This window comes from Lontra canadensis, unplaced genomic scaffold (assembly GCF_010015895.1).
Source record: "Lontra canadensis isolate GAN:19392208 unplaced genomic scaffold, GSC_riverotter_1.0 scaffold70, whole genome shotgun sequence".
Lineage (NCBI taxonomy): Eukaryota > Metazoa > Chordata > Mammalia > Carnivora > Mustelidae > Lontra > Lontra canadensis.
The window spans coordinates 3,424,007-3,450,509 of record NW_022631064.1 but is presented as its reverse complement, the minus strand read 5'-3'; the positions used below and the strand labels follow the sequence as shown (position 1 = coordinate 3,450,509).

General features: G+C 34.5%; 1 protein-coding gene across 7 annotated transcripts in view; it reads left to right on the top strand.

Annotated features, from left to right (window-relative positions):
• Positions 1 to 26,503, top strand: part of CNTLN (centlein) — a 307,186-nt gene that overhangs the window by 88,289 nt on the left and 192,394 nt on the right. For 6 of the 7 annotated variants that reach the window (XM_032880530.1, XM_032880534.1, XM_032880533.1 and 3 more), the window contains exons 6-7: positions 6,715 to 6,848; positions 16,376 to 16,538. In XM_032880530.1, the coding sequence (XP_032736421.1) occupies positions 6,715 to 6,848; positions 16,376 to 16,538 (297 nt within the window). The remainder of the gene's footprint in view (positions 1 to 6,714; positions 6,849 to 16,375; positions 16,539 to 26,503) is intronic. The other variant, XM_032880532.1, reaches the window with a different exon arrangement.

Genomic DNA, 26,503 nt, shown 5'->3' with positions numbered 1-26,503 from the left:
TTAAGCATCCAACTCTTGGTTTTGGCTTGGGTCCTGATCCTCAGGGTTGTGAGATTGAGCCCTGTGTTGGGCTCTGCATTCAGTGGAGAGTCTGCTTCTCTCCCTCTCCCTCTGTACCCCCCACCCCGTGCTCTCTCTCTCTTTCTCTCAAATACATAAAAAAAATAAAATAAAATGTTTGGTAGAATTCACCAGTGAAGCAATCTGGTACTAGAATTCTTTATGTTGGGTAGTTTTGAATAACTGATTAAACCTCTTCAGTTATTATAGATCTGTTGAGATTTTCTATTTGTTCTTGAGTTTAGGTGATTTGTGTGTTTCTAAGAATATGTCAGTTTTGTCTTGGTCATCTAATTTATTGATATAAAATTGCTTATAGTATTCTCTAATAATCCTTTTTATTTCTGTGTAGTTTGTAGTGGTAACTTCACTTTGATTTTTGATTTTAGTTATTTACATTCTTTCTCTTTTTTCTTTGTCGTTCTAACTAAAGGTTTATTCATTTTGTTGCTATTTTCAGAGTCACCCTTTGCTTTAACTGACTCTTTATTGTTTTGTTGTTACCTTTAAAAAAAACTTTCCTCACTAATCTTTATTATTTCTTCTTTTCTATTTGGTTTCACTTTAATATTTCTTCTCTGTTTCTTCAAGGTATAAAATTAGATTATTAAGTTGAGTTATGTTTTCTTTTTTAACATTGGCATTTATAGCTATAAATTTTCCTCTGAATACTGCCTTTGCTGCAGGCTGTAAGTATTAATATTTTTGTTTTGCTTTCATTCATTTCTGAATATTTTCTGACTCTCTTGTGATTTCTTCTTTGACCTATGGGTTGTTTCTGAGTATATTATTTAATTTCCACATACTAGCACATACTAACTTTTTAAAATTTTTCTTCTGTTATTCAGTTTTGGCTGTAATCCACTATGATTAGAAAAGATATTTTGTATAATGATAATGTTTTTAAATTAAGAATTGTTTTTTGGCCTAACATGGTCAGTTATGGAGGATTATCCATGTTTACTTGAGAAAAATGTATATTCTGCTCTTTTGGAGTAGTATGTTCCATAAACATTTGTTAGGGTTACTTAGTTTATAGTGTTTTTTAGGCCCTCTTCATCCTTGTTGACCTTCTGTCTAAGTGTTCTAGTCATTATTTAAAGTGGAGTACTGAATTCTCCAACTACTACTGTAGAGAACTATTTTTCCTTTCAATTCTGTAATTGCTTCCTTTATAATTTAAGGGCTCTGTTGTTTGGTTTATAGTTACATCTTCTTGAAAAATTGATTCTGTAATCAATATATACATCCTATATATCTCTTTGCTTTTTTAACTGTTTTTGACTTTTTGTCCAATATATTTATATCTATTCCAGTTCTGTTTATTATTTTCATGGTTATATTTTCCCATTCTTTCATTTTCATTCTGTTTATGTCTTTTGGTCTAAGTGAATCTTTAAAAAAAAATTTAAATCTAGTATAATTAATATACAGTATTATACTAGTTTGAGAGGTACAATATAGTGATTCAGCAATTCTATACATTACTTGGTGCTCCTCATGATAAGTCTGCCCTTAATGCCCTTCATCTATTTCACCCATCGCTCCTTTGGTAACTATCAGTTTGTTCTCTATATTTAAGTGTCTGGATATTTTTGTCTCTTTTTTCTTTGTTCATTTGTTTCTTCAATTCCACATATAAGTGAAATTATATGGTATTTATCTTTTTCTGACTGACTTATTTAAAGTGAGTGTTTTAATCATTTTGTTGTATAATGTTTTCTTTATTTTGTCAATATCTGCCTTTTGATTAGAGAGTTAAATCCATGTATATACAAAGTAATTACTAGTTAGGATTGACTAACTTCTGACATTTTATTATTTATTTGCTGTTGTCTGATAGGTGTTTTTCTCCCTTATATCCTCGTTACTGTCTTCCTTTGTATTTAGTTGATTTGTTATAGTGACACATTTTGATTCCCTTCTTATTTTTTTGTGTGTCTATTCTCTTGATGTATTTTCTTTGTGGTTACCATGGGTTTACATTTAGCATCATGAACTTAAAATAATATAATTTGAATTGATCCCATCTTATACAATAGCAATACTAAAACTCATCTATATTGCTCTTTCCCTCCACTTTACAGTATTGTTGCCACAAGTTGCATCATTATAAATTGTGTGCCCTGTAACACAGATCTATAATTTTGTTGTGTTTTTCTTTGAAATATGGTAAATGAAAAGTTGCAAACCAAATATTACATAATAATACTGGCTTATGGATATATCTTTATCTTTACTGGGGTCTTTATTTCTTCATATGGCTTTGAGTTACAATCTTGCTTCCTTTCAATTCAGTCTGAAGGACTCCCATTAGCATTTCTTGTAGGGCAGATCTATTAATTAACTCCTTTTGTCTCCTCTATTAGTAAATACTCTTTGTGTCTTCTTTGTTTACCTCTGAATTTCTTAATTACTTTCTAAATTTTGAAGGACAGTTTTGCTGGGTATGTTGATACTTCTTTACTTTCAGGGCTTTAAATATGTTATCCCATTGCCTTCTAGCATCCATGGTTTCTGATGAGAAATTAGTGATTAATCTCATTAAGCATCTCTTCTATGTGACAAGGCACTCTTACTTTCAAGATTCTTTTTGCAGGGGCTGAATTTCAAAAGGCTGATTATAATTTGTAAGTCTCTCTGTTGATTGTTCTTGGGAGTTTGTTGGGCCTTTGGATTTGTATATATATATCTTCCGTCAAAATTGGGAATGTCATGGCCATTATTTCTTCAGATGTTATTTCTGCTTCCTCTTCTGTCTCTTCTCTTTCTGGGATTCCCATAATGTATATGTTGGTCTAGTTAATGGTGTCTCAAATTTTCAGATAGGTTCTGTTCACTTCATGTTCTTTTTGGTCTTTCAATAATTTTACACGTTTCTTCTTCTAGCTTGCTGATTCTTTCTTTTGCCTGCTCTGCATCTGTTAGATGCTTTGGAGAATCATCCATTTTATTGTACTTTTTTAGCTCCAGAATTGTTTGATTCCTTTTACTGATTTCTTCCTTTTTAACTGACATTGCTTTGGTTTATACATTGTTTTCCTGTAAACTTTTTTCATGTTTTTCTTCAGCTCTGTAAGGATATTTAGGATAGTTATTTTAAAGTGTGTGCGTTATAAATCTGATATCTGGGGTTCCTCAAGAATGTTTTCTGTTAATTTGTATGTTCCTTTGGTTAAGCCATACTTTTATGTTTTATTTGTTTTTTTGTTTTTGTTTTATTTTATTTTTGTATGCCTTGTGATAGTTTATTGTTTTTGAAAGTTGGGTATTTGAGTATAACTTTGGAAGTCAGATTCTACTCCTTTCTGAAGTCTTGCTGTTTTTTTAATTGTTTGAAGGCTCTGGTAGTCTATTTAGATAATCTCCCAATCTATATTTGTAAGAGTTTAAGGTCACTTGTGTAAGGTCACTGAGGTTTCTGTCCTTAAGCTTTTGTTCACCCCCTGTTGTGTCATAGTTTTCCTTGAATGGCAGGGCCAAAACAAAACACAAAGAAGCAAAAATGACAAGAACAAGAACAACAAAACGCACATCCACAGACACAAAACAAATCCCTCTCCCAGTCTTTGTATTGTCTCTATGCTAAGACTCTTCTTCAGTACTTATCCATATTTGCACTGCACTCAGAGCTCAGCCAAGGGTAAAACTTTGGGTCTTCTTTTCTCTTTTCTGAGCATGCATCTTTCTCTGAGCCTCTGTGTGGCTTTCTAAATTCTCCCAAATCAATGGGTATTTTTGAATGTCCTAATGTCCCCAAGAATCTTCCAAGGCTTTTGCTCCCATGTGTGAGGCATTCTGTTGTATACCTCAACCAGTAATCTTTTGTCCCACACATCTGTGGTTTGTTAGTTAACCTTTGATATTTTTGAGCTATTTCCTCCATTTATCCAGTCTTTGATCCCAGTTGGATCAAACAGACATAATCGCTTTGTATCTATAGTTCAGGTAGCCCCTAGATAAATGGGAACAGACACACATATTCATTTACTCTAAAGTCTGTTCTGCTTCCTCCCAAACCAGGAACCAGGATCTCCAACTGGGAACATGGGCTCCTGCCATTCTAAGAATATCACTACTTTAAGATTCAGTTTTTAAAATGGTCAGCTTGCTGGAGACAGTGTGGGAAGGGCAACTGAAAACTCCATACATCTTTTGTCCCATTTTTAAGTTGCTTTTATTCTTAGCTCAGCATTTGCTTGATTGTTGTAAACCTTTGAATGCATTCCATAGTTTTTCTAACATTGGTTCTGAAAGTTTCTGCTTTCTTTTTGATATTTCTGCCAGGGCAAAATGCTTGGAGCTGTATTATTTCCCTGATGTCACTCATCACCTTTAGTTTTAAATGATAGCTTTACTGTATATATATGGTTCTGCATTGGCAGGTGTTTTTTTGTTTGTTTGTTATTTGTTTCTTTGAGCACTTTAAATTGTTATCTCAGTGTCTCTGGCATCATTATTTCTGAAGAAAAGTCAGTTAATTTTACTGAGGTCTCTCGAAAATGAGGAATGGTTTTTCTCTTGTGTTTAAGATTTTCTTGTTTTCGGCTGTCAGTATTTTCACTGTATGTCTGTTTGTGGATTTATACATGTACAATACTTGGAGATTGTTGAGCTTCACAGATGTTTAGATTAAATTTTTTTTTCACGAGTTTTAGGAATTTTTCAGTCATTATTTCTTTGAATTTTTCTTCTATTTTTTATTCTCTTGCCTGTTCTTCTGGTAGTCCCATTATGCTTATGTTGGTGCAGTTTGTGTTGTCCACATTTCTCTGGGGCTGTTAACTTTTTTGTTACTCTTTTTTTCTTGGATTTATCTTTGTTTTTTTCTTATTTTTGTCATCTCATGTTAAATATTCAGCTACACTAGTGACTTTTTTTGTTCTCTTCATTTTGTTAATTTTGCTTTTTAATAACAGGATTTCCATTTTCATTTGAATGTTTTAAAATAATTTATATCACTATTGGCATTTTTTATTGGATGAGACCTTTTCATTTTATCTTTTTTTGTTTTTTAATGATAATGATTTTTAATGATAGTATCCTCAAAGTTCATCCATGTTGTAGCATGTGACAGAATTTGCTTTCTTTTTAAGGCTTCATTGTTTTCTGTTTTATGTATAGACCCCATTTTTAATCTATTCATCCAACATCTGGGTGGTTCTACCTCTAAGCTATTATGAACAGTGCTGGTATGAACGTGGGTGTGCAAATATCTCTTCAAGACCCTGCTCTAAGGAGTGAGCTTGCTGGATTATATGGTAGTTACATTTATTTTTATTTTTAAAGTTTATTTAAAGATTTTATGTATTTATTTGAGGTAGAGAGCACATTTGTGGGGAAGAGCATGGGAGAGGGACAACTAGACTCCCCGCTGAGTGTATGGCCTGACATGGGGTTTGATCCCAGGACCCTGAGATCATGACATGAGCCCAAAACAGACAGTTAACCAACTGAGGACTGAGCCACTCAGGTACCCCTAGTAGTTATTTTAATGTTTTAAACAGTTAACCAACCCTCTTTTAAGATTTATTTATTTATTTGAGAGAGAGAGTGCATGCGAGTGTGCGTACATGAGTGGGGGGAAGGGCAGAGGGACAGGGAGAAGGAGAGAATCTTAAGCAGACTCCCCACTGAGCAGAGGAGATGCGGAACTGGATCCAATGACCCTGAGATCGTGACCTGAGCTGAAATCAAGAGTTAGTTGTTGAACCAACTGAGACATGCAGGTGCTCCTCCTCTCTCTTCCTGTCATTGCTCTGTGTAATAAATGGAAATTTGAGAAATACTCAGAGTGCTTTCTTAGCTGGAAGCCAGTATTTTTATCTTCAAAATATTACTCTAGCTACTGTAAGATAATATATGAAGTATGAGATCATGGCTAGAGTAGAGTAGTCATTGACGTAAAACCTAGTGCTCACTTCTGCAAATAATGAATGTGTAGCATTTATGTGGGTATACTCTATTTTTAGATATTATATTTATTTAATATCTTATGAAAATAATCAAAATTTTATAATATATTTTGGAGAAAATATAGCTCTAGAAAATAACATTAATTTTGAAATAGTTTTAAAACGGATAAAAAAACAATTATCTGGGGGAAAACTCCAACTTTGAAAAACTTGAGGAAAAATTTCATCATGATCAAGGGAACTGGGCATTATCTGAATCTCAAGTATTATAAAATTATGTTGATATTGTTGCAGTATTGTCTTTTTTTCTCCTGGTGTAGTTATGTGTATACATCTAAAATAGATAAATTATGAAATATATAGTGTTTGTCCCAAGTACTATTTATGTAAATGAACTCATTTTTATTCACATAATTAATGCTTTTTCACTATACAGTAATTTCTACATTGTAATTTCAAAAAGTACATTTCTACGTAGGTTTTCACATTTAATTTCTTCAAATTCTTAGCTTTTGTGCCAGAAAGCTGTAATACTTTTTTATTTCCTGAAAAAAAGTAAACTGTGACTGGTATTTAAGTTACTGTTTGTACTAAAGTTTTTTTAGTTAAGTGAAAACATAAAATTGAAAACACTACGAATTTTTTACTGTCATTTTGTAGATTAGTTAAATATATTTCATTTATATTTATTTGTTTAATACTTATTATATTTGATTGTGATATAAGTCCTCTGATTTAGGCCTTTGAAGACAATTTAACTGAAGCAAAGAAAGAAATTGAAGCATCACAGAGTAAATATAATGCTCTGTCATTGCAGTTGAATAATAAACAGACTGAACTTAACCAGAAGGATATGGATATTACCCTTGTCAGGCAAGTATATTCAGTTTTTAAATTTAACATTAAGTCATTAGTTATTCAGAATGGTGACATATATGAATATTATAAGCACTCTAAAATGACAAGAGTATGTCTTCTTTGAGGACATATGTTTGTGTATTGAAACTATCTGGAATTATATATACCAAACTGGGAATAGTTAACTAAGAGAATCAAAAGATTGGAAAGAGCATTCTCAAAGAGTAGTCTTGTCTCCATTTTTGAAGATTTTTTTAATTTATTTGACAGAGAGAGATCACAAATAGGCAGAGAGCAGGGGGAAAGGGGAAGCAGGCTCTCTGCTGAGTAGAGAGCTCAATGTGGGGTTCGATCCCAGGACCCTGAGATCATGACCTGAGCTGAAGGCAGAGGCTTAACCCACTGAGCCACCCAGGGGCCCCTTGTCTCCATTTTTAACAAGGACAGTGCATTCATTCATTGTTTCCTACCAAAATATTCCCAGCCAGGTGTTATATAATGTTCATTATTGTTCTAATGGGCAATATATGAGAAATCCAATTTGACTTTTTATTTTATTATATTCTTTTTTTTTTTTTTAAGATATTATTTATTTATTTGACAGTCAGAGATCAGAGTCAGGCAGAGAGGCAGGCAGAGAGAGGAGGAAGCAGGCTCCCTGCCGAGCAGAGAGCCCAATGCGGGACTCGATCCCAGGACCCCGGGATCATGACCTGAGCCGAAGGCAGAGGCTTTAACCCACTGAGCCACCCAGGCACCCCAACTTTTTATTTTATTATATTCTAAATTTTATTATATTCTAAATATTCTAAATAATATATTATATTCTAAATATTCTAAATATATTCTAAATATTCTAAATATATCTAAATATTTATTATATTCTAAATAGTTCTAGTTTATGAGATATTTTCTATACTAACACAAAGTAGAATTATTTGAAAAACTTGTGTTTTTAAGTGTTTTGAAATATTTTATACTACCTATTAACTTATTTCAGTTACCTTTATCAGAAAATGGTGTTAGAACAAATAATAAATATATAAATGTATATGCATTCATATATACACATGTTATCTGTATACACGTATATACATATACACACATGTATGTATATGCATTTTTTACTTAAACTAGTTAAATCATACAATCAAAATTTATCATATCCTTCTGTAAGTACAGTTTCATTCTCTGGTCATACTATCATATATTTAAATACACAAATGTGAGATATTTATATATATAATACATAAATTCTGTGTGTTTGTATTATATAATTTTGTGTGGTTAAAACTTGATGTGTACATAAATTTTTTGTAGATCTCTCTATTCAGTATATATTTATATGTCTTTACATATATTAGTACATTGCAAGAGCTATAGATAAGTCAGGGTAGGATTTTTGGTTAGATAGCAGTTAATGTATATATATTAGTTTATTACCCAAGCAAAAATTCATTGTATCACAATTTAAAAATCTTATCATAGGATTGAGGACAAGTATAAAATTAAGGATGACAGACCGGTTGGCTTATCTATTCATGGTATAATTTTTTTTTTTTTAAGTCTATAATTTGATGAAGTCAGAAAAATAATTATAAATAGTTATGGAATCGTACATTTGTAAGAAATCTTAAAATTATCATTTATTCCTATCTTTTTGTAAATAAGATAATATGCCTTTTAGTCATTGCTTGATACTTACGGTTTGTAAGTTGAGGTACTTTTTGAGACTGTTCTTTTCACTTTATATTGTTTATATTTGAACATTGTTTCATTTATTGAGTTGAAATTTGCTTTTTTACAATTATCTTGTAATCCCATTTATCTTGAATCCTTATCTAGAGCATCTCAGAAACAATCTAATCTCTGTTCTGTAGCCTAGATCTTCAAATAATGGAAGATTATTTTCAAATCTTTAAATAATATCTTTATCCATAACTTTATCTTTTCATTAGTTAATTAACTCTTATTTCTCATAATTTTTCATATATATATTTCATAGATGTTACCCTATTTTCAGTTGCATTTCTGAATGCATTCCATATCATTAGTATCTATATTGTCAATATTTTTCTTAAAATATAGCACCTGTAACTGCACATAATATTCCAACAATGATCTTTCTCTTTTAGGGTATGATTTGGATGGAACATAGGATATATTCTAGGATGCAATGTAGTGTTAAGTGCTAAATGTTAAGTGCTAAATGTTAAGTGCTAAATGTTAGTGTTAAATGCATGGCATTTGAATAATCACGTTTTCTACTAAACTTCTCCCCTTTGTGTACTTGAATTTAATATAAGAGCTATAAGCTATAGTAAATAAGGCAATAATATCCACAGGTGGACATTTTCTTACACAATGGTAAAATAATGGGCCATGTGTAATTTTAAAAGCTTGATTATAAGGACTTACAAGGAGGAGAAAATAATCTAGACTCGAAAGTCTGGAACAGAGGACCATGACTCAAACCCTCACGATAGGGTGATAGTTGAGGTATCTGCAGTGTTTCTCCTGAGTAAGGGCTACCTGTTTGGTATATTGTATGTCTCCTTTCCTTCATCAGTTTTATTTCTCAGAGGGGAGTGGTGGTGATTATGATGTACCAGTATCATTTTATTGAATCTCTATATTGTACAAAAAACACACAAAACCATAATTGTCGGAAAAGTCTTCTAGGCACTTTCTTATTTGGATACACTTTTCCTTATTGATGTATGACAGAGTTGACCTGTTTTATTTCTTCATGGGTTTATTTCTTTGGAATTCATCCATTTGCGTACTTATTGAATATTCGTGTCATCCACTGTGATATACAACGTTGTTAGGAACTACCTCAAATGATTTTTACCCTGAGTCAGGGTGTAAATAAGTATATAAGCACATATATAATAAGGTTATGTCTATAATGCATATAGAACATCTGAGTATATACTTAGAACTTGCATACTTGCATAAAAGTGCTAGCCAACTAAGTTTCCTAATTAAAATTTTTGCCTGAATAGGTAACGATTCTATGATTACGTGGAGGGTAGCTAAATGGCTACATGGAGGGTGGGCCAAATTACATGGACGTGGGCTATTGTTAATGAGTTGGGAATTTTTCTTAAGAAATTACTTACAAATCTCCTATAAAAATAAAAAAAATAAAGTTAGGATAGTACAGTCATAATCTGGAGGGTTAGAAATATCATCAAAGTCAGAATCCTGAGATTGGATTAATAACCTGGATTGCTAGTGTTCCCAGGGACATAGCAGAAGTAAGTGTAAATTATTTCTGACGATGATGTAATAATTTTGTCCTCAAATTATATCCATAGTTTTGTAAACTAATGTCTAGCACATAGTCAGAAATATCAAGTAAGGCAAGAATAAAAATAAAAAATCTAAGGACTGGAACTGAAAGGAAAAGACCTTATTATTTGCCTATAATATGATTAATTCACAAAGAAACCTCAACTTACAGAAACATTGTTCAAATTAATAAGTGAGTTTGGCACACTTGGTAGATATAATGTTAGTGAATAAAATTCAGTTGCACCTTTTATGCCAGCAAAATACAAGGAAATGGACTTAATATATGGAAATAATACAATTTACAATATGAGTAAAACTGAAAAGTATGTATAATGAAAGATGTGTATTACTTCTATGCAGAGAAGTAGAAAACATTACTGACAGAAATAAAAGGTCTAATATGTGTAGGGATATACAAAGTTCATGGTTTAGTAGGCTCAGTATAATAAAGATGTCATTTCTCTCCAAATAGATATTGAGATTTAGATTATCAACAACTGGAATCTGTTACCACTCCCAGACCAGAAGGAGCAAGGAAATAAGCTCTTTCCAGATCTCTGTTAAAAAAAAAAAAAAAAAAAAAAATTATCCTGGGAGAGAGGCTGCATATTAGGAGAAGTGTCTTTAGATACAGAAACATTGACACTGCCACCTGTGGCTCAGCAAAGACAGAGTCAGGAAAAGAAATTCCTGGATCTTTTTTTCTCATTGACCCTCTTTCATCACCAGCGAGCACTCCAACTAATCAAATTCAGTCAGAGGTGGAGGATAAGGGACCAGTATAATGCAGTCTGTGGAGGTCAGCCTCTTAGACTAGAGGACTAGATAAGAGGGTAAAGATGGTGAACTTTGGAGAGTAGGTGTGCATTCTCCATCACTGTTCTTTTTCAGAGCTCTCCTGGCATTTATTGCTTATTAATTTTTTGGCAAAAATTTAGAGTGAACTTGCTTATTTCTTGTTTAGTATTTAGTTAGAGCATCAAATTTACAAGTAAGCCTGAGAAGAATGGACATCTTAATGATGCCAGTCTTCCTGTCTTAGAGGATGGTATGCCATTCCATTTCTTTCAGTACCTTTGTGTCCTTAGAAGGTGTTTTAAGTTTCCAAAGGGTTTTGACATTTGTTGTTAAATTTATTTATAGCTATTTTATGTTTTTGTTACTGTTTTAAATGGAATATTTCCTTCCCATATAGTTTCCAACTGATTTTACTTTTATTGCTTTTAGTTTTTTGCTGTACTTGTTTGATGTGCTATCATTTCATGGGTAAAGTGTTCACAGTTCTTTTGTTTTACTGTGAATTTTACTTTTTTGGTTTGTAATTTTTTTTGCCTTGGATTCGAATTCTTATGAAATTAATATTGCTGTTCTTTATTTTTGTTTACATTTTTATGATAGTAAACAGCAAGTATATAATTATTAACTATAATGACACATAAGAATTATTTTAAAAATCTATGCAGTACTGTGAAGTACAAAGAAGATAGAGGAAAAGTATTACACTTAAAATACAACTCTGGAGAAGTAACAACCATTAAAATTTTGTGAGAATCATCCTAGATTTTCCTTAATTTGTATTTATAGGTTGAAGATTAAGTGGACAAAAGTTTTTAGATAAAAAGGACTATATTGAACATGTTCTCTTAATAAGTAGACTTTAGTTTTTGGTGGTACAGTGGAACAATAAGACACTGATGTGAAATTGAGAGAAATAAATATTTTCTCTATAAAAACCACTCTCTCTCTCTCTCTAAAGCTAGGACCAGAATGACATGAAAAACTTTGGAGGTCAGTGTCATTTTTCTTAAAACTACATATCATCTTTATTTTGTTTGACACGCTGCTATGTAAACTTTGGAAAATAGAACATTACATTCAACCATTTTAATTCCCCCTGATTTTGGGTCTCAAGATATATAGCATTTATAACCACAGTGACCAAAGACGTTTAGGATTAGTCCTATGTTTTGCTTCAGTGCTCATCACTAAACTTTTTACTTTTGATGTGTTCATTCCTGGACTTATTTTGATTCATCTCAGGGGCCTGTTTTCATCAGGGCTTGCCGTGTTGCCAGGGTATGCTTTCTCCCGCACTAGCATCAGCTTTAGCCGTGGGATTCATTTTGGCCTGTGGGACAAGGGTGAAAGTAACATATGCCATGTCCTAATGTGTTAAAAGTCATTCCCTGATTTGCCTTTGCTTTTTGACCTCTTCCACCAGAGTGTCATATTTCTAATGCAGTCTGCGGCTGCAGTATGTGTCTTAGAATAGCAGAAAGCCACCTGCAATGTGAACAAGCGGTAAATCTCTGTTTTTGTAAACCATCAAGATTTTTTTTAAACTGCAAAATAACGTAGAGAAGCTGCCTGAAACCCTCTGTCAGTCTTTGGTATCAAACTTGATCTCTACAGGGATATTCCTAATTTATCCCATGCCCCACTCAATCCCTTAGATAGCATCACTGTAACTGAAAGATCACTCAAGATTTATCTTTTGGGAACCCAGTATTTTTAACAGAACTTAACATTCTTCTTGAGATAGGAGAAAATGTTTGTTCCCAGCACTGTGTTAGTTCAAGCCACACCTCCCCGTACTCCTTTTCATCCGTGCTTACAAGAACTTCTCAGGTTTGATACTACCAATTAATTTTATTTTCCGTAGCTTTTATTTTCCTTATAATTGCTCTCATTATGTGTTTTGATACTATCATGGCATCTTTTTTTTTTAGCAATCTTTATGTTATGCTTTTCATTTCATCCATTTAATAACTATCTTATGCCATATATCCTAGAAAACAGAGCCTGAGGGAAGCATTAAGTCCTGATTACTTACTTGGGAGATTGAATTCCAGGGGAAAGTAAGAGAAGGAGGAGGAGACAGGCAAGGATAAAAAGTGATTCAAGGAAATGCTTTATTGTGCTGGCTCCTGCTTTATGGTGAGCCCTGAGGAGACAGCAGGTACACTGAATTTGCTACCCAGTTTGATTTTTGACAGACTGTGGGAGAGAAACCATGCTCTAGAGCCATCCATTAGATGGAAAAAGAGAAAGCGAAAAGTTATCTGGTTTTTTCTTGTGTTCTCTTTCACTGGTAGAAGTCGCTTATGCCATGCCTGTGTTGTAGCATTTATCCCAACCTGGAAATGGCACAAACATGCTAGGAATGCAGCTGGTGGATTTCAAGTTATGGAGCCAGATGAGCTCTGTAAATTTCATAGGTGGAAGTGGTAGTTAATAAGCTGAGACAGAGCAAGCGAATGAGATTGTTAAGAGTCAGGTGTAGGCTGAATCTGAACATAAGCGTAAGATGTGTCTGCCACACTAACAAATATAATAAGGGACAGGAACTGTCTTAGGTGCACTGTTTATAGCAGTAAACAAAAAAGTCCCCATAACTTTATTAAGATCATCTTCACATCTTGTCTTTCTGTTGATAATTCAGAGAGATGTGATAATTTCTTATTCATACTTTTTCTAGATCTTCCTTCTAATTCCTTCAGTAACTTCTCAGAGGTATACTTTTCCTCTGAGTATGTACAATGAAATTCCTTTTTTCTTAATTCTTAGTACTCTTCTTTTAATAAGTCCGGTTTGTTTTTCTTTACTCGTTTCCAAATAAGGAAAGATCTAGACAAATTCAGTGTTTGCTAGTGGTCTAGAGGTATGCCTTTTGTAAGCTTTGTTTGTTGCTTACTTTGATACCAGTCAAGTTCCACATTTCATATTTGCAACATTGGTGTACCCTGATCTCATCTACTTTTCAGAAGGTGGCATGGGGAGACACAGAGGTAGAGTGTAATAGTGTAAGATGATGCTTCCACTCCACTTCTGGGAGTGTGCCCAGGACATAGCATGAGATGAGAGACAGCAATATGCTGTTCCCTTAGTTGATTTTTAATCCTCAGGTGCCTCGTAGTATGAGTGTTTCCCTACTCTTGAGTATGTTCTTTTTTTTCTTTTTAAATATTTTATTCATTTACATGAGGGAGGGAGAGTGAAAGAGAGCATGAGCAGGGTGTGGGGTGGGGTAGAGGGAGAAACAGACTCCCCACTAGCAGGGAGCCCGCAGCAGGCTCCATCCCAGGACCCTGTGATCAAGACTGAGCTGAAGGCATATGCTCAACTGACTGAGCCATGTAGGCACCCCTTGAGTATGTTTTTTTCTGATTAAATATACATATATTTTGTTCCACATGACCCTTAAATGCAAGCCAAATAGTGATCTTCTCTTTAAGAAATAACAAATGTCTTCTAGCATTGGAGGAGAAGTGAATTTGTTTTGTTTCACATTGCACCGAAAAAATGGTGTTTTTTATCTTTATCATGTCCCCATTCTAAATGCAATATTTCCTTAGGTCTCCTCGCTAACGTATATTTTGACTATATAACCTGATAGAATTTTAGCCTATCTTCTTCCATAGTTTTTACCAGTGTTATTCTTGAAAAATGGTAGTACTCAGCGAGCATTACTACTGTGGGTCTCTTCTCCCCTTCTCTTTGAGCACTACCTATCCTGCAGGCATTGTGCCATTATTGATTCTCTTGTTTGTCCTCTCCTGATTTTGGGCTGTTATTTACAGCAAGTTTTGTTTTTTTCGAAGAGTTACAGAAAGATGATGCTATAGTCTGAATATTTTTATCCACCCAAAATGAATATGTTAAAATTCTAATACATAATGTGATGGTGTTAGGAAGGGGGCCTTTGGGAGGTCTTTAGGTGGTGAGGATACAGTCCTCATGAATGGGATTAGTGTTCTTTTTTTTTTTTTTTAAAGTTTTAATTTATTTATTTGTCAGAGAGAGGGAGCGAGAGCGAGCGAGCACAGGCAGACAGAGAGGCAGGCAGAGACAGAGGGAGAAGCAGGCTCCCTGCCGAGCAAGGAGCCCGATGTGGGACTCGATCCCAGGACGCTGGGATCATGAGCTGAGCTGAAGGCAGCTGCTTAACCAACTGAGCCACCCAGGCGTCCCGGAATTAGTATTCTTATAAAAGAGACCTCCCAGAGCTCCCTAATGTCTGTCTACCCTGTGAAGATACAACAGGAAGTCTACTACTAAGAAGAGGGTCCTAACTTTGCACTCTGATTACTGACCTCCAGACTCCAGAACTATGAAAAACAAATTTCTATTGTTTGTAAAACTACCCAGGGTCTGATACTTTGCTGTAGTGGTCAGAAAGGACTGAGACAGGTGGTTTATGTACAGCTATCTGTATGGGTGCAAGGGTTGTTGTTGTTTTTGAAAAGCAGTATTCTAAACCTCTAAAAAGCAGAGCCATTCTCCCATGTGGATTTTCATCCATTTCAATAACCATTTGTGTATCTCTTTTGTTCCTTCTTTCTCTTAAGACTTAATGAGAATGAATTATCAGTTTGAAGTTAATAGGTTTAAAAAGTTCCATTAAAAAATACAGTCTCTGGAATACATATTATAAAGTGTATTTCTGTGAAATGTATCTCTGTGGTTTTCTCTTCCAATTGAACCTACAAAATACACTCCAGTTTTATATGATGTGTGTCACATAGGATTCACTACCACAGAACTCTGGTAACTTCTTTCCCAGAAGCATAGTTTTCCTGGACTCTTAGTGTCATCATTACCGCCACCCTCAGTTCGTTTATCCTCCTCCTTAGCACTTGCACCCTGGGTGGGGTAGAAGGACTGGTGTCTACCTTGTGTTGCTCTCCTTCCTTCTGGCTCTCCACCCTCCCCATCTCTTCTTCAGTCTAGATTAGAAGAGTCACAGGAATCCCAGTCCAAACCCCTGAGGTTGCAAACCTTTAAGGAACTTTGGTTTGAAACTTTACTTGCCTTTTGGGATTACTTTTAATGCATTTAAAGTTCTGTATAGTGTACAGTGAAATTCTGACTTACCCACTATTCATAACTGATAACTATTGTTGACATCGGTACGTATCAGTTCTTGGAACTGAAGTGTAACTTACTTTCAATAAGAAGGTGGTATAATGTCTGTATATCCAGGGTTTTTATTACCATCAAGCTATAAAAAATTGATAAGTATTTGGCTTTGAAAGTCATATTCATTCTATCAACACTTTCTAGGTGTATGTGAGAAATATTAAATACTTTATATGTTATTTCTTTTATTAATATGTTTGCCTGCAGTGAAAAACAGTAGATGAGAGAACTGGAAGACGATCTATAACCTTCAATGAATACAGTTATTTAGCTGAGATGATCTTTATTCCTGCCTCTCTCTATTTATTGCTTCCTTTGCACAGGAAGGAGCTGCAGGAGCTGCAGAACGTTTACAAGCAGAACAGTGTGCATACAGCCCAGCAGGCAGAGCTGATCCAGCAGCTTCAGGTTCTGAATATGGACACGCAGAAAGTCCTGAGGAATCAGGAGGATGTTCACACAGCTGAAAGTATATCATATCAAAAAGTATGCTTTTATTCTGTCATAAAAATGTAAATTTATATGTATGAACTTCTAAAAATATATAGAATTCAAATATTTTCCAATTTCAACAGTTCTTTACTATTTCCTTTTATATGGTTCTTCAGAATTAAAAATGAAATATAATTCAATCTGGTAATATTTGAAATTTTTTTGACTTTTCTTTATGGCCACTAAAGCTGAAATATTTAAAATATAGAAGCAAATTTACTCTATGGGATATTGTTTTTATAAATTGGAATTTTGACATCTACTATAAAACATACCTGACTATAACTCCCAAACCAAGAAGGACTAGGGGGATTGGACTTACATAGCCTTCTATTATGAGAAATTATTCATCAATTATGATTCTAGTTTATGACCTAAAGCAGTCTTTCATTTTAGAATTTTGTGCATTGTTTTATTGGCCAACCTGCACAAACCCAATTGGGTATGCTGATGAGGTCCTCAGGATCAGTACTCTCCAAGGATTTTTCTCTGTTTTGTGTGTTTCTTTTAAATAGTCATTTTACTTAACAGTTGTTTTAGGAGCCTCTCCAGAAGGCTTACCCAGCTATTTAGGTATGCTGACTGACTCAGCAACAATAATTATGACTAGTAATTAAAAAAAAAAACAAAAACACTTTTATTGTTTTGTGTAGTGTACCAAATTATTTATAGAAATAATTTAGTTTCTGTATTGGTCAGTCTTACAAGAATGATTTTATTTGGTTGTAATAGTTGAGGCAGCCAAAGCTTAGAGTGGTTAAATAGGGAAATCTGTGTTATTTTTTTCTGTTTAACTCACTCTTCTCCTAAAAAGGACCATGAAAATCCAGTATCTATAATTAACGTTTTATGTCAGTAGTAATAGTAAATATTAAGTAAACTTTAAACCCATATATTTTTAAAGAGGTATTTATTTATTTATTTAAGAGAGCAAGAGAGCAGGGGAGGAGGGGCAGTGGGAGAGAGAGGGAGACAAGCTGACTTCCCACTGATCGCAGAGCTCCACGTGGGGTTCGATCCCACAGCCATGAGATCAAGACCTGAGCCAAAATCAAGAGTGGGACGCTCAGCCGACTGAGCCACTCTCGCACCCCTAAGTGTATATTTTTAAATAATGCTTTGGAACAGTGGTTTTCACTGTGTATTCTGTATTCCAGGATGTGGCCAACGTCAAGTGAAAGGGTAATGCCTGTTCTCTGCACTTGGAAGAGAGCAGCTTCACCTTTTTGTTTTGTGTGGTGGGATTGCCCAGTACGCTTTTGCTTCTAAACTAGCCTCCATTGCTAAATGACTTGAAATGCTGGTTATTATTAGTAACTTGAATTATTTTCATATTTTTCATTTGTATATTTACCTCAAACATTTCTCTCTCTTAATTTTTGCTTAAAAGTCCCCCACTATGGCAATTTATATTCAAATATGTCTTTAAAGTTGCTTGGTAATAAGCCTCATACCCTTTTCTCTTATGTGCTTATACTTCTTTTTCTGTTTCTACTCTCAGCAAGCAAGAACTTGGTAAAGAGGAGGAAAAAGGCATTGTTTCCTTTGCTATTTCATTTTTCAATCTTGTGTGCTATTTTTTTAAATTGTTAACTAAAAATTTGAGACAAAATGTTTCAGCCTTAATTGTTTTTTGTTGATTTTTCCTTAGCAACCTCTGCAGAGAGCAATCATCTCTTTTATAACCTACCTGAGAACTTTTGCAGCTTCTACATCATTTTGAACAGCTGAATACTTAAGCATTTTTAACTAAAATAATTGTTACCAAAGTATTACTTATGTGCTTGTGCTAAACAAGTGTATGAGACAAAACAGTAGTCTTCTGCACTTGTACCAGAAGCCCTTGCCTCAGAAGCAACCACTCTTAATATTTGAATGTATCCAAGAGTATCTCTAGAAGAACAGAATATTTTTAAGTCATTTTGTTAAATATGCAACCATTACAAGAATAATTATTATAAGCTATTGAAATGATACTACAGAAGTCCTGATAGTGGTCGTCTAACAGAGTCATACCCTTCCACTCACCCTGGCTCATTTCATCCCCTCCCCAGGGGTAGTCATCTGAGTAGTCATTCCAGGTTTTCCTGCATTAGGGACTCTGTGTGTGTGTGTGTACGTACACACATACCACCAATGTAGGCATATTATAATTTTAATATTTATGAACTTACACTATTCTTACTGTGCTTTAACTTGTCATTTTTTAAGTGATATGCCCTTGGATGTATTTCCATGACAGTCCATAGAGCTCTGGCTCTCTTCCTGCTCCTCTTAGTCTTCCAGCATGAGTATATATAGTGTGGATTTACAGTCTAATTTTAGGATTATTAAGGTCTCCCTCTCCAACTTTTTGTTGTTATAAACTTGTCCACAGAAGATGTTTCCCCTCGCTTCTATAGCATCATTTTTTTCATCTTCACAGACAAATAGGCTGATATGTCTCTGATCTGGGGGAGAGAACAAAACACACAGTAGGGAACATGTATTGACCTTACTATATTCCTTTTCTTCCCTTCCTTCTCTTTCTTTCCTTTTCCAGCAATATTCCTTGAAAGACTTACGTTTTCTCAAAGTTCACCTCTGTCCTCTTCTCTCTTGAACCAGCTCCAGTCAAGTGTTTGTCCCTTTCCTGCTGCTAAAATTTCTCTTCAGAATTACCTGTGACCCCCGCATTGCTCAGTTCAATGATCATATATCAGTCTTTATCTTATTTCACTTATTGGCAACATGTGTCTCAATTAATGACTCTCCATGCCTAGAAAATACTTTCTTTTTTTTCTTTCCCTCCTGGCTTGCAGGCACTTGGGATTGTGTCGCTTTCTTCCTTCAGCTCTAGCTGTTCCTTTTCTGTTCCTTTCTGGTTTTTTCCTTGTCTCCATGTCACCTCAATGTTATGTCTCAGGCCCATATCTTAGGATGTCTTTTTTTTCCCCTGTGTTTAAACTCACACCCTAGTTGATTTTATCCAGTCACCTGTGCTTTCAAAATCAAAATTGTCCATATGCTGATGCCCCCCAAATTTGATTATCTACTCTGCATCTTTAACCTGAACTTTAGGAAAGAATATATGTAATTGTCTCCTTAACATTTCTTAACTTCTTAACTAGATGCCTAATGGGCAGCTCAGACCTCACATCTTCAAAACTAAACTCTGTGCACTCTGCCTTCAGTATGTGTTTGAAATTCTGCTACTTTCACCATCTGTGCTGTCACCATTCTGTCCAAACCACTCTCATGTATTACGTGGGCTACTGCAGTAGTTTCCCATTTTGTTTCTGTGCTCCTGACCTTAATCCCCTTTGAGTCCATTCTCAACACAGATGCCTGGATGTTTTTGCTTAAACTTCCTAAGTCAAATTAAATCCTTTATTCAGCTCCCTCCAGTGGTTTCCTGTCTCATAAAAGTAAAAAACCCAAGTTCTTACTACAACCTGAGAGACTGTACATGATCTGGCTCTGTATCACCTTTCTGATCTCATCTTTGCCATTTCTTCTCCTTAATCTCTCCACTGCAGCCACACTTAATTCTGCCTTTTCCCTTGAACATCCAAAGACCTTAAGGTCTTTGCACTTGCTTTCACTGCCTAAACACTGTCCCCTGTTATCTGCATAGGTAAGCCTTTTTATTGCCTTTATTCTTTACATCTTACAGCATAAAATCTACTTGCTCACTGATACTGAGTAGGAGGAGTAAGAATGATGTATGTTGTAATAGTAGAAGTACGTACCTGCGGCCTGTTCCTGTCCTAGGTTAGGGATAAGAGACTCTCCTTGATGAAGTGATACCAGTGATATTTATTCTGAGAAGATAAGACATCGGTGAAATGAATTAGTTTCTTAATAACTCTTCTTGTATGAACTCTACCTCAAGCCATAAATTCCCTAGTCAAAACCCTTACTAAATTTGGAGAGGTAGAGCTTATCACTCTAATTTGGAGAACTTGTCATAACTTCAGCCTTGATCTGGAATACTTTTTGAAACCTGACACACACATTTGCCCAGGATTAAGACCATCTGCTCCAAGAATCATTCTAGATAATGAGAAAGGTGATGGGAATATGTTGTGCTTATGAATAGTATAGAGGTGGGAAAAAAAAAAAGCAAATTGACATCTGCTGCTTTAAAGATCTGGTTTACTTTCTTTTATGTCTAGTTTCTTTTTTGTCCTCTTTTTTCTCCGCTTTGAATTCCTTTTCCTTTTTTCTTGTTCCTCAGAAGTTACCTCTTAGGAGTGTACTGTAGGAGGAAACTTAACTAATTTTTGACTAGATGCTCTTTCTGAAATTTTAATTCTCATTGTAGTATTTTAATTTGAAAGTTATTCTAGGTCCTTATAGTCGTTCATTCATAAGTTTATTAAAAAATTTTTTTTTTATTTTTGAAGATTTTATTTATTCCTTTGATAGAGAGAGAGAGAGATAGTGGGAGAAGGAGACGCAAACTCCCTGCTGAGCTGGGAGCTGGGAGCCTGTCATAGGACTTGATCCCAGGACCTGGAGATCATGACCTGAGCTGAAGGCAGACGCTTAACCATCTGAGCCACCCAGGCACCCCTATTCATAAGGTTTTTATTAGTATACTTAACTACACTCAATTCAGAAGTCCTTGATTATTTATTTATATTTTGTAAAATTTGCCTGTGGTTAGTAAATATTACAATTATTTTTCCCTTGCTAGTCTACGTGTAAATAGTTATTCATAAAAATAAAAAATTTTTAAAAATAATTCCATCTCTAAGAGGCAAATATTGTTAACATTCAAATATTTCCTTCCAGTTTTTTAAAATGCATTTTGACATATCTGTGGATACTCTAATATCTTTAACTTCATTACTTTACTACATTATATTAAAACAATATCATGACATATAACTACTTTGGAAATAATAATATAATCTATTTAACCATATTTCCAGTGTCGATAATAATGTACTTTGTTTAAATTTTTTACTACTGTTTTTAAAAACTTTTTACTATTATAAGTAAAACTGCAATAAACATCTCTCTTTATTGTCAGTTCAGACTATTAGTATTCATTAGAGAATATTGATTATGCAGACATAGACACAGAGGCACAACACCCATAGGGGCAGGGAACCATTCCTTTTATGAAAAAGCCAGTAAGAACATTTAATAGCATACAGTTTATTCTTAGTTAGTTCATACATAAAGATAGTTTTGTTTAAGTTTGTAAATGTTGAGAATGCACAGGGGATCATGAAGTTTGAAGGCGACTTGCCTGCCACTTGAGAAATGATCCAGAAGTGTTAAATTATTGAACCTTAAGGAGTTGTATACAATGATATTCCACTTTGGATTGTGCAGTTTAAAAAAATCATAGACTTTTTTTCCAGTGGAACTATTTTTAAGCTTTGTAGGCATATTTTTTCTATCTTAATTTAAATATCATCCCAGCCCATTTAACTTTTAACTATTTGGGTGAGTAAATGGTTCTGAATGGTATAAAAGTATGGAGAAACTAAGAAAACAAGTAGAAACGCTATCCAGTTGGGGCATGATCCTAAGTAAAGAATATAAAATTTTATGATAAGCCAAGGAGAATCTGTGTTTCCATTTATACACATTATTTCAGAAATGTGTTATGTGGACTGAGGTCCAAATTAAGTCATGTCCAACAACCATATAATAATGGTTAACATTTGTTGAGCTTATTGTGTATCAACAACTGGGAAAAGGCCTTTTGTTTCACTGTTTAAGTTTCATATCAACCCTGTGTGGTGTATTATTATTCCTTATTATTTTATAGACCAAGTAGCTGTGGCTAAAAGTATTGTTGAAAGGTGGTAGAATTCAAATCTACATAATCTTGGGTTCGGAACCCACAATATTAAACTCTTTTATAAAGCCCACTGTATAGTTCCATTATACATGGAATAATGTGGTCCTATCTTTAAAGGATTCTGCAAATAGATTCTATAAACTTCCATTGTTCATTCTTATCAAAATTCTTTCAATGTTCAATAATTTTAATGGTGGAAAATTTATCTTGATATATAAGTTAAATGTTACTTAAAGGATTCCATTGCTGGGGACCTGGCTGACTGGATCAGTAGAGCATGGATCTCAGGGTCATGAGTTCCAGCCCCTATTGAGTATAGAGTTTACTTAAAAAAAAAAAAAAAAAAAGATTCCATTGCATTCTTTCTGGTGAAAAGGGATCCTAGCATATTACCATCCTCTGTGAAAAGGATCCCCATCATCCTTCTTCAGCCACTCATTCTCCTGATTATAAAAATTTAGTTTCTTTTATTTTGCTATGGCATTACAATTTTTAATTTTCTTACTTTCTTCAGATTTTTTTTCTTATATATGTTTTTCTCCCAGAAAAATATGTTAGTGGTGGAATTCAGAATGCTGAAATTTGTGAAAGATCACACTGCTTTCTTTCTCAAAAATAAACAGTATGCTACTGTTTAGACCTGTAGTATTCATTACATCAAGTTAATTATTCATTCTAATCCTGAAGGATTTTACTTAATACTTATGTTTATTCCTCATCCACATGTATTTTTCTAGATTTTTTCCAATAAATTTGAGTAATCTAATAATCCATGCAACAACCAGATGAAATTGTTTACTTAAAAGTAAGATTTTCAAATATATTTTCACATTAATTTTATTACTCACAAGTAATTATTGGGGCTTAGCTGTAATACTCAGGTGAGTTGAGCAAAAGTTACACTAATAGTTTATCTCCAGTTCTTACTAAACTTACTTTTCAAAGAGTTAGGTCTTTTTCTTAACTTACTGTTTCTAATAGAGTTTCTTTTTCCTCTTTCTGTCAATTTTCTTTTTTTTTTTTTGCTTTCCCTCCCATTTCTTCTCCTTTATCCAATTTATTAAGTTGGTTTATTTCATAGTATTCACTTCATTGTCAGAAAAGATAAAATCAGTTACCCTCAGTGGTAGGTTGAGAGGAATGTGTAGAGGAGACAAAGATGAAGAGAGAAAACTGAAAAAAACATTGAGCACAGGGAAGGGGTTGAGTCATATTTTCCCAGAGGTTCCCTTAACAAATCATTAGTCTCATACACAAAACCTAACAATGTGGAGGGCTCCTCTGGAGGATACACACCCATCAAGAGAAATGAAAGTAAGCTAGTATGTTTTCTTCCTCTTAGCATGTAGCCATTTATCTAAGTTTTAATTCTTTTTCTACATTTGCATGCCATTTATATATGTGTTTGATTAAGTATAGATGGGGATTGTATCAACTTTTATGATTTCTATACCATCTAACATCTTTGAGGTACTAAATATGTGTTTTATCACTTTTTGTTATTTTTAATGATAATTCTATGATGCAGGCAATATCAATTCGGGAAAATAAGGATTTAGGTTATACATTATTTTAGTTTAAGCTGCATGTTAAATCAGAGTTTTTTCCCTAATTTTTCTGCTACAAACAGAGTTTTCAATGGGAGAATTTATTGTCTCAGTCACAATAGCAAACAGTATACTTACTAAATAAGGAAAATTTTATTCTTTAAGCAAATTAGTCATTGGGTCACAGAGCATATCCACTTCCAAAATTGTTAAGGTTAACAAAATAGCTTGCTCCTTAACGCTAATAAAAATAAGGGAAGGGGCGCCTGGGTGGCTCAGTGGGTTAGGCCTTTGCCTTCGGCTCAGGTCATGATCCCAGGGTCCTGGGATCGAGCCCCGCGTCGGGCTCTCTGCTAAGTGGGGAGCCCGCTTCCTCCTCTCTCTGCCTGCCTCTCTGCCTACCTGTGATCTCTGTCTGTCAAATAAATAAATAAAATCTTAAAAAAAAAAATAAATAAGGGAAGAAGAGTACTTTGGTTTAAGTCCCTGAAAATTAAAGAACTTGGGAGTTTGGGGTCCTATTCCTGGAGATAACTTGCATTCTGTCCCCTGGAATTTCTCTTAACTCTTTAAACTTTAATTTCTTCAACAGAAAACAGCATCGAGAATAGTAAGCATCCTGGATTATGAATTATAATGATTAATACTTGTATAGATGGAAATATATGATTAAATGTTTTCATAGGGCAGAATCTTGGAAAAAATTCTGATCCATTTTGGCTTTATGGACTATTAGAGGAAAGCAATTGTAGAGAAAAGAGCCTCTCTGAAAACTGTTGTAAGAAATTGTTACTGCTAATAAAGAAAAAGTTACGAACTCCAATGCCTAAACCAATGCGGATGAGTTAATTTGTAGTATTACCTAATTTACTCACTTGAGAACTTTACTGACCTACTCTACTGTTCTTAATGAGATGAGAACCAAATGGTATTTAACAGGGGACTGGAACATCCTCAACCTTTGCGTTTTTGCGGGATCTCCTAGAGAAATAAACCTTCTATTACCCTGAGGCATTGTCACCCAAAAACACTTCAGAAATAAAAATAGACTTAGCCTCCCTGAAGACTTTTTTTTGTAGCCAAGTTTACTGATGGCCTGGGGCCTTGAGTTAAAAATGGCTGAAGGGCTCTCTTTGCTCCCTGTACTCAGTCTACAACTGAGTGGTCTTCTTGCTACTGAATAAGTGAAGTCCAATCAGCCATCAAAGAAAATAGCAAGTAGGAAATGTGTATTTGGAGTAAGTACTAAGGAATAAGAGTTTGTTCCAGTTCCTGGAGCAGAGCTGATCTAGATCATCTGTTCCAGGCTTTTTTGATTCTTCTCCATCTGCTGCTGGAAGAATGGATATTTTCAGAGAAAGACAGTTTGCCTAAGTGTTTAGAGTTGCCCACTGGTCATATCAGATCAAGCCAGGACAGCTGAATAGGAGTACACCTGTGTAAATTGCATGACAGAGAGAACAAAGTGGAGAACATTAGAAGAGAACAGTTAGTCTTCCATTGTTATAGAAGCAAGAAAGGAGGGAGACGTGAGAGAGGACAAGAGAAGAGACTTTAAGACAAAGATTTCTTTCATAAGAGCCTTATTAACTTTGAAGAAAGATCCCAAGACATGACACTAAAAGAAATATATCACACCCTTGACACTAATGGTCAGTAAATTGGTCCTCAATCCTGACCACATGCTATCACTCTTCCTGTACTTTGGGCAAGTGGAAGGAAAACTATGAGTTTTTCTTGGGCAACAATCAATGTTCATGAGACTGTCAAATGTTTGAAATCTATAAATCCTTTTTTTAATATAGTTTTTAAAGATTTTATTTATTTATTTGACAGAGATCACAAGTAGGCAGAGAGGCAGGCAGAGAGAGAGGAGGAAGCAGGCTCCCCGCTGAGCAGAGAGCCCGATGTGGGGCTCGATCCCAGGACCCTGGGATCATGACCTGAGCCGAAGGCAGAGGCTTTAACCCACTGAGCCACCCAGGAGCCCCCTTTTTTAATATTTTTAAAATGAGGTATAATTAGCTATTTGTAAATTCTTTATTATTTTAAATATTTACATATTTATTTTTTGTATTATTTTCTTCCAGAAAGATTAATTTGTGCTGGTTAAAAGCCGGCTAGTATTAAGAAAGCATACAAGTAAGAGAGAAAGTAGTTATATAATCTTTTAACTGAGTAAGTGACTGTGTATGTATGCTGTTAGGCAGACCTTCATTCATCCTAGCTTCAAATCTCTCTAGACACCTTAGCTCTTCCCTCCACATTTTGTTTTTTTCTTTTCCACCTCAAGTCAATCATGAAATCAGCAACACAGCTCAGGTAGGTTACTATAAGGCCCACTCTGATCTCTTCATTGTTCCTCAAAGTGGTCAGGTTCCTACTCTCTCCTCCCTCCCAGATTGATGGTATCAACTGTGGACAGGACATTGGACATACTCCCTGGTATAAAGGTAATTGGGAGGGAAAGTACAAATTCATGTCCTGAAATTCTATATAAATCATAATGGCAACTTTCCTTTGTAAAAATTGCTTAGACATTGGCTGTAAAGTAAAATGGATTATTTGAAATAACTATAATAACATAGTGGTACAATCCCTTATAGAAT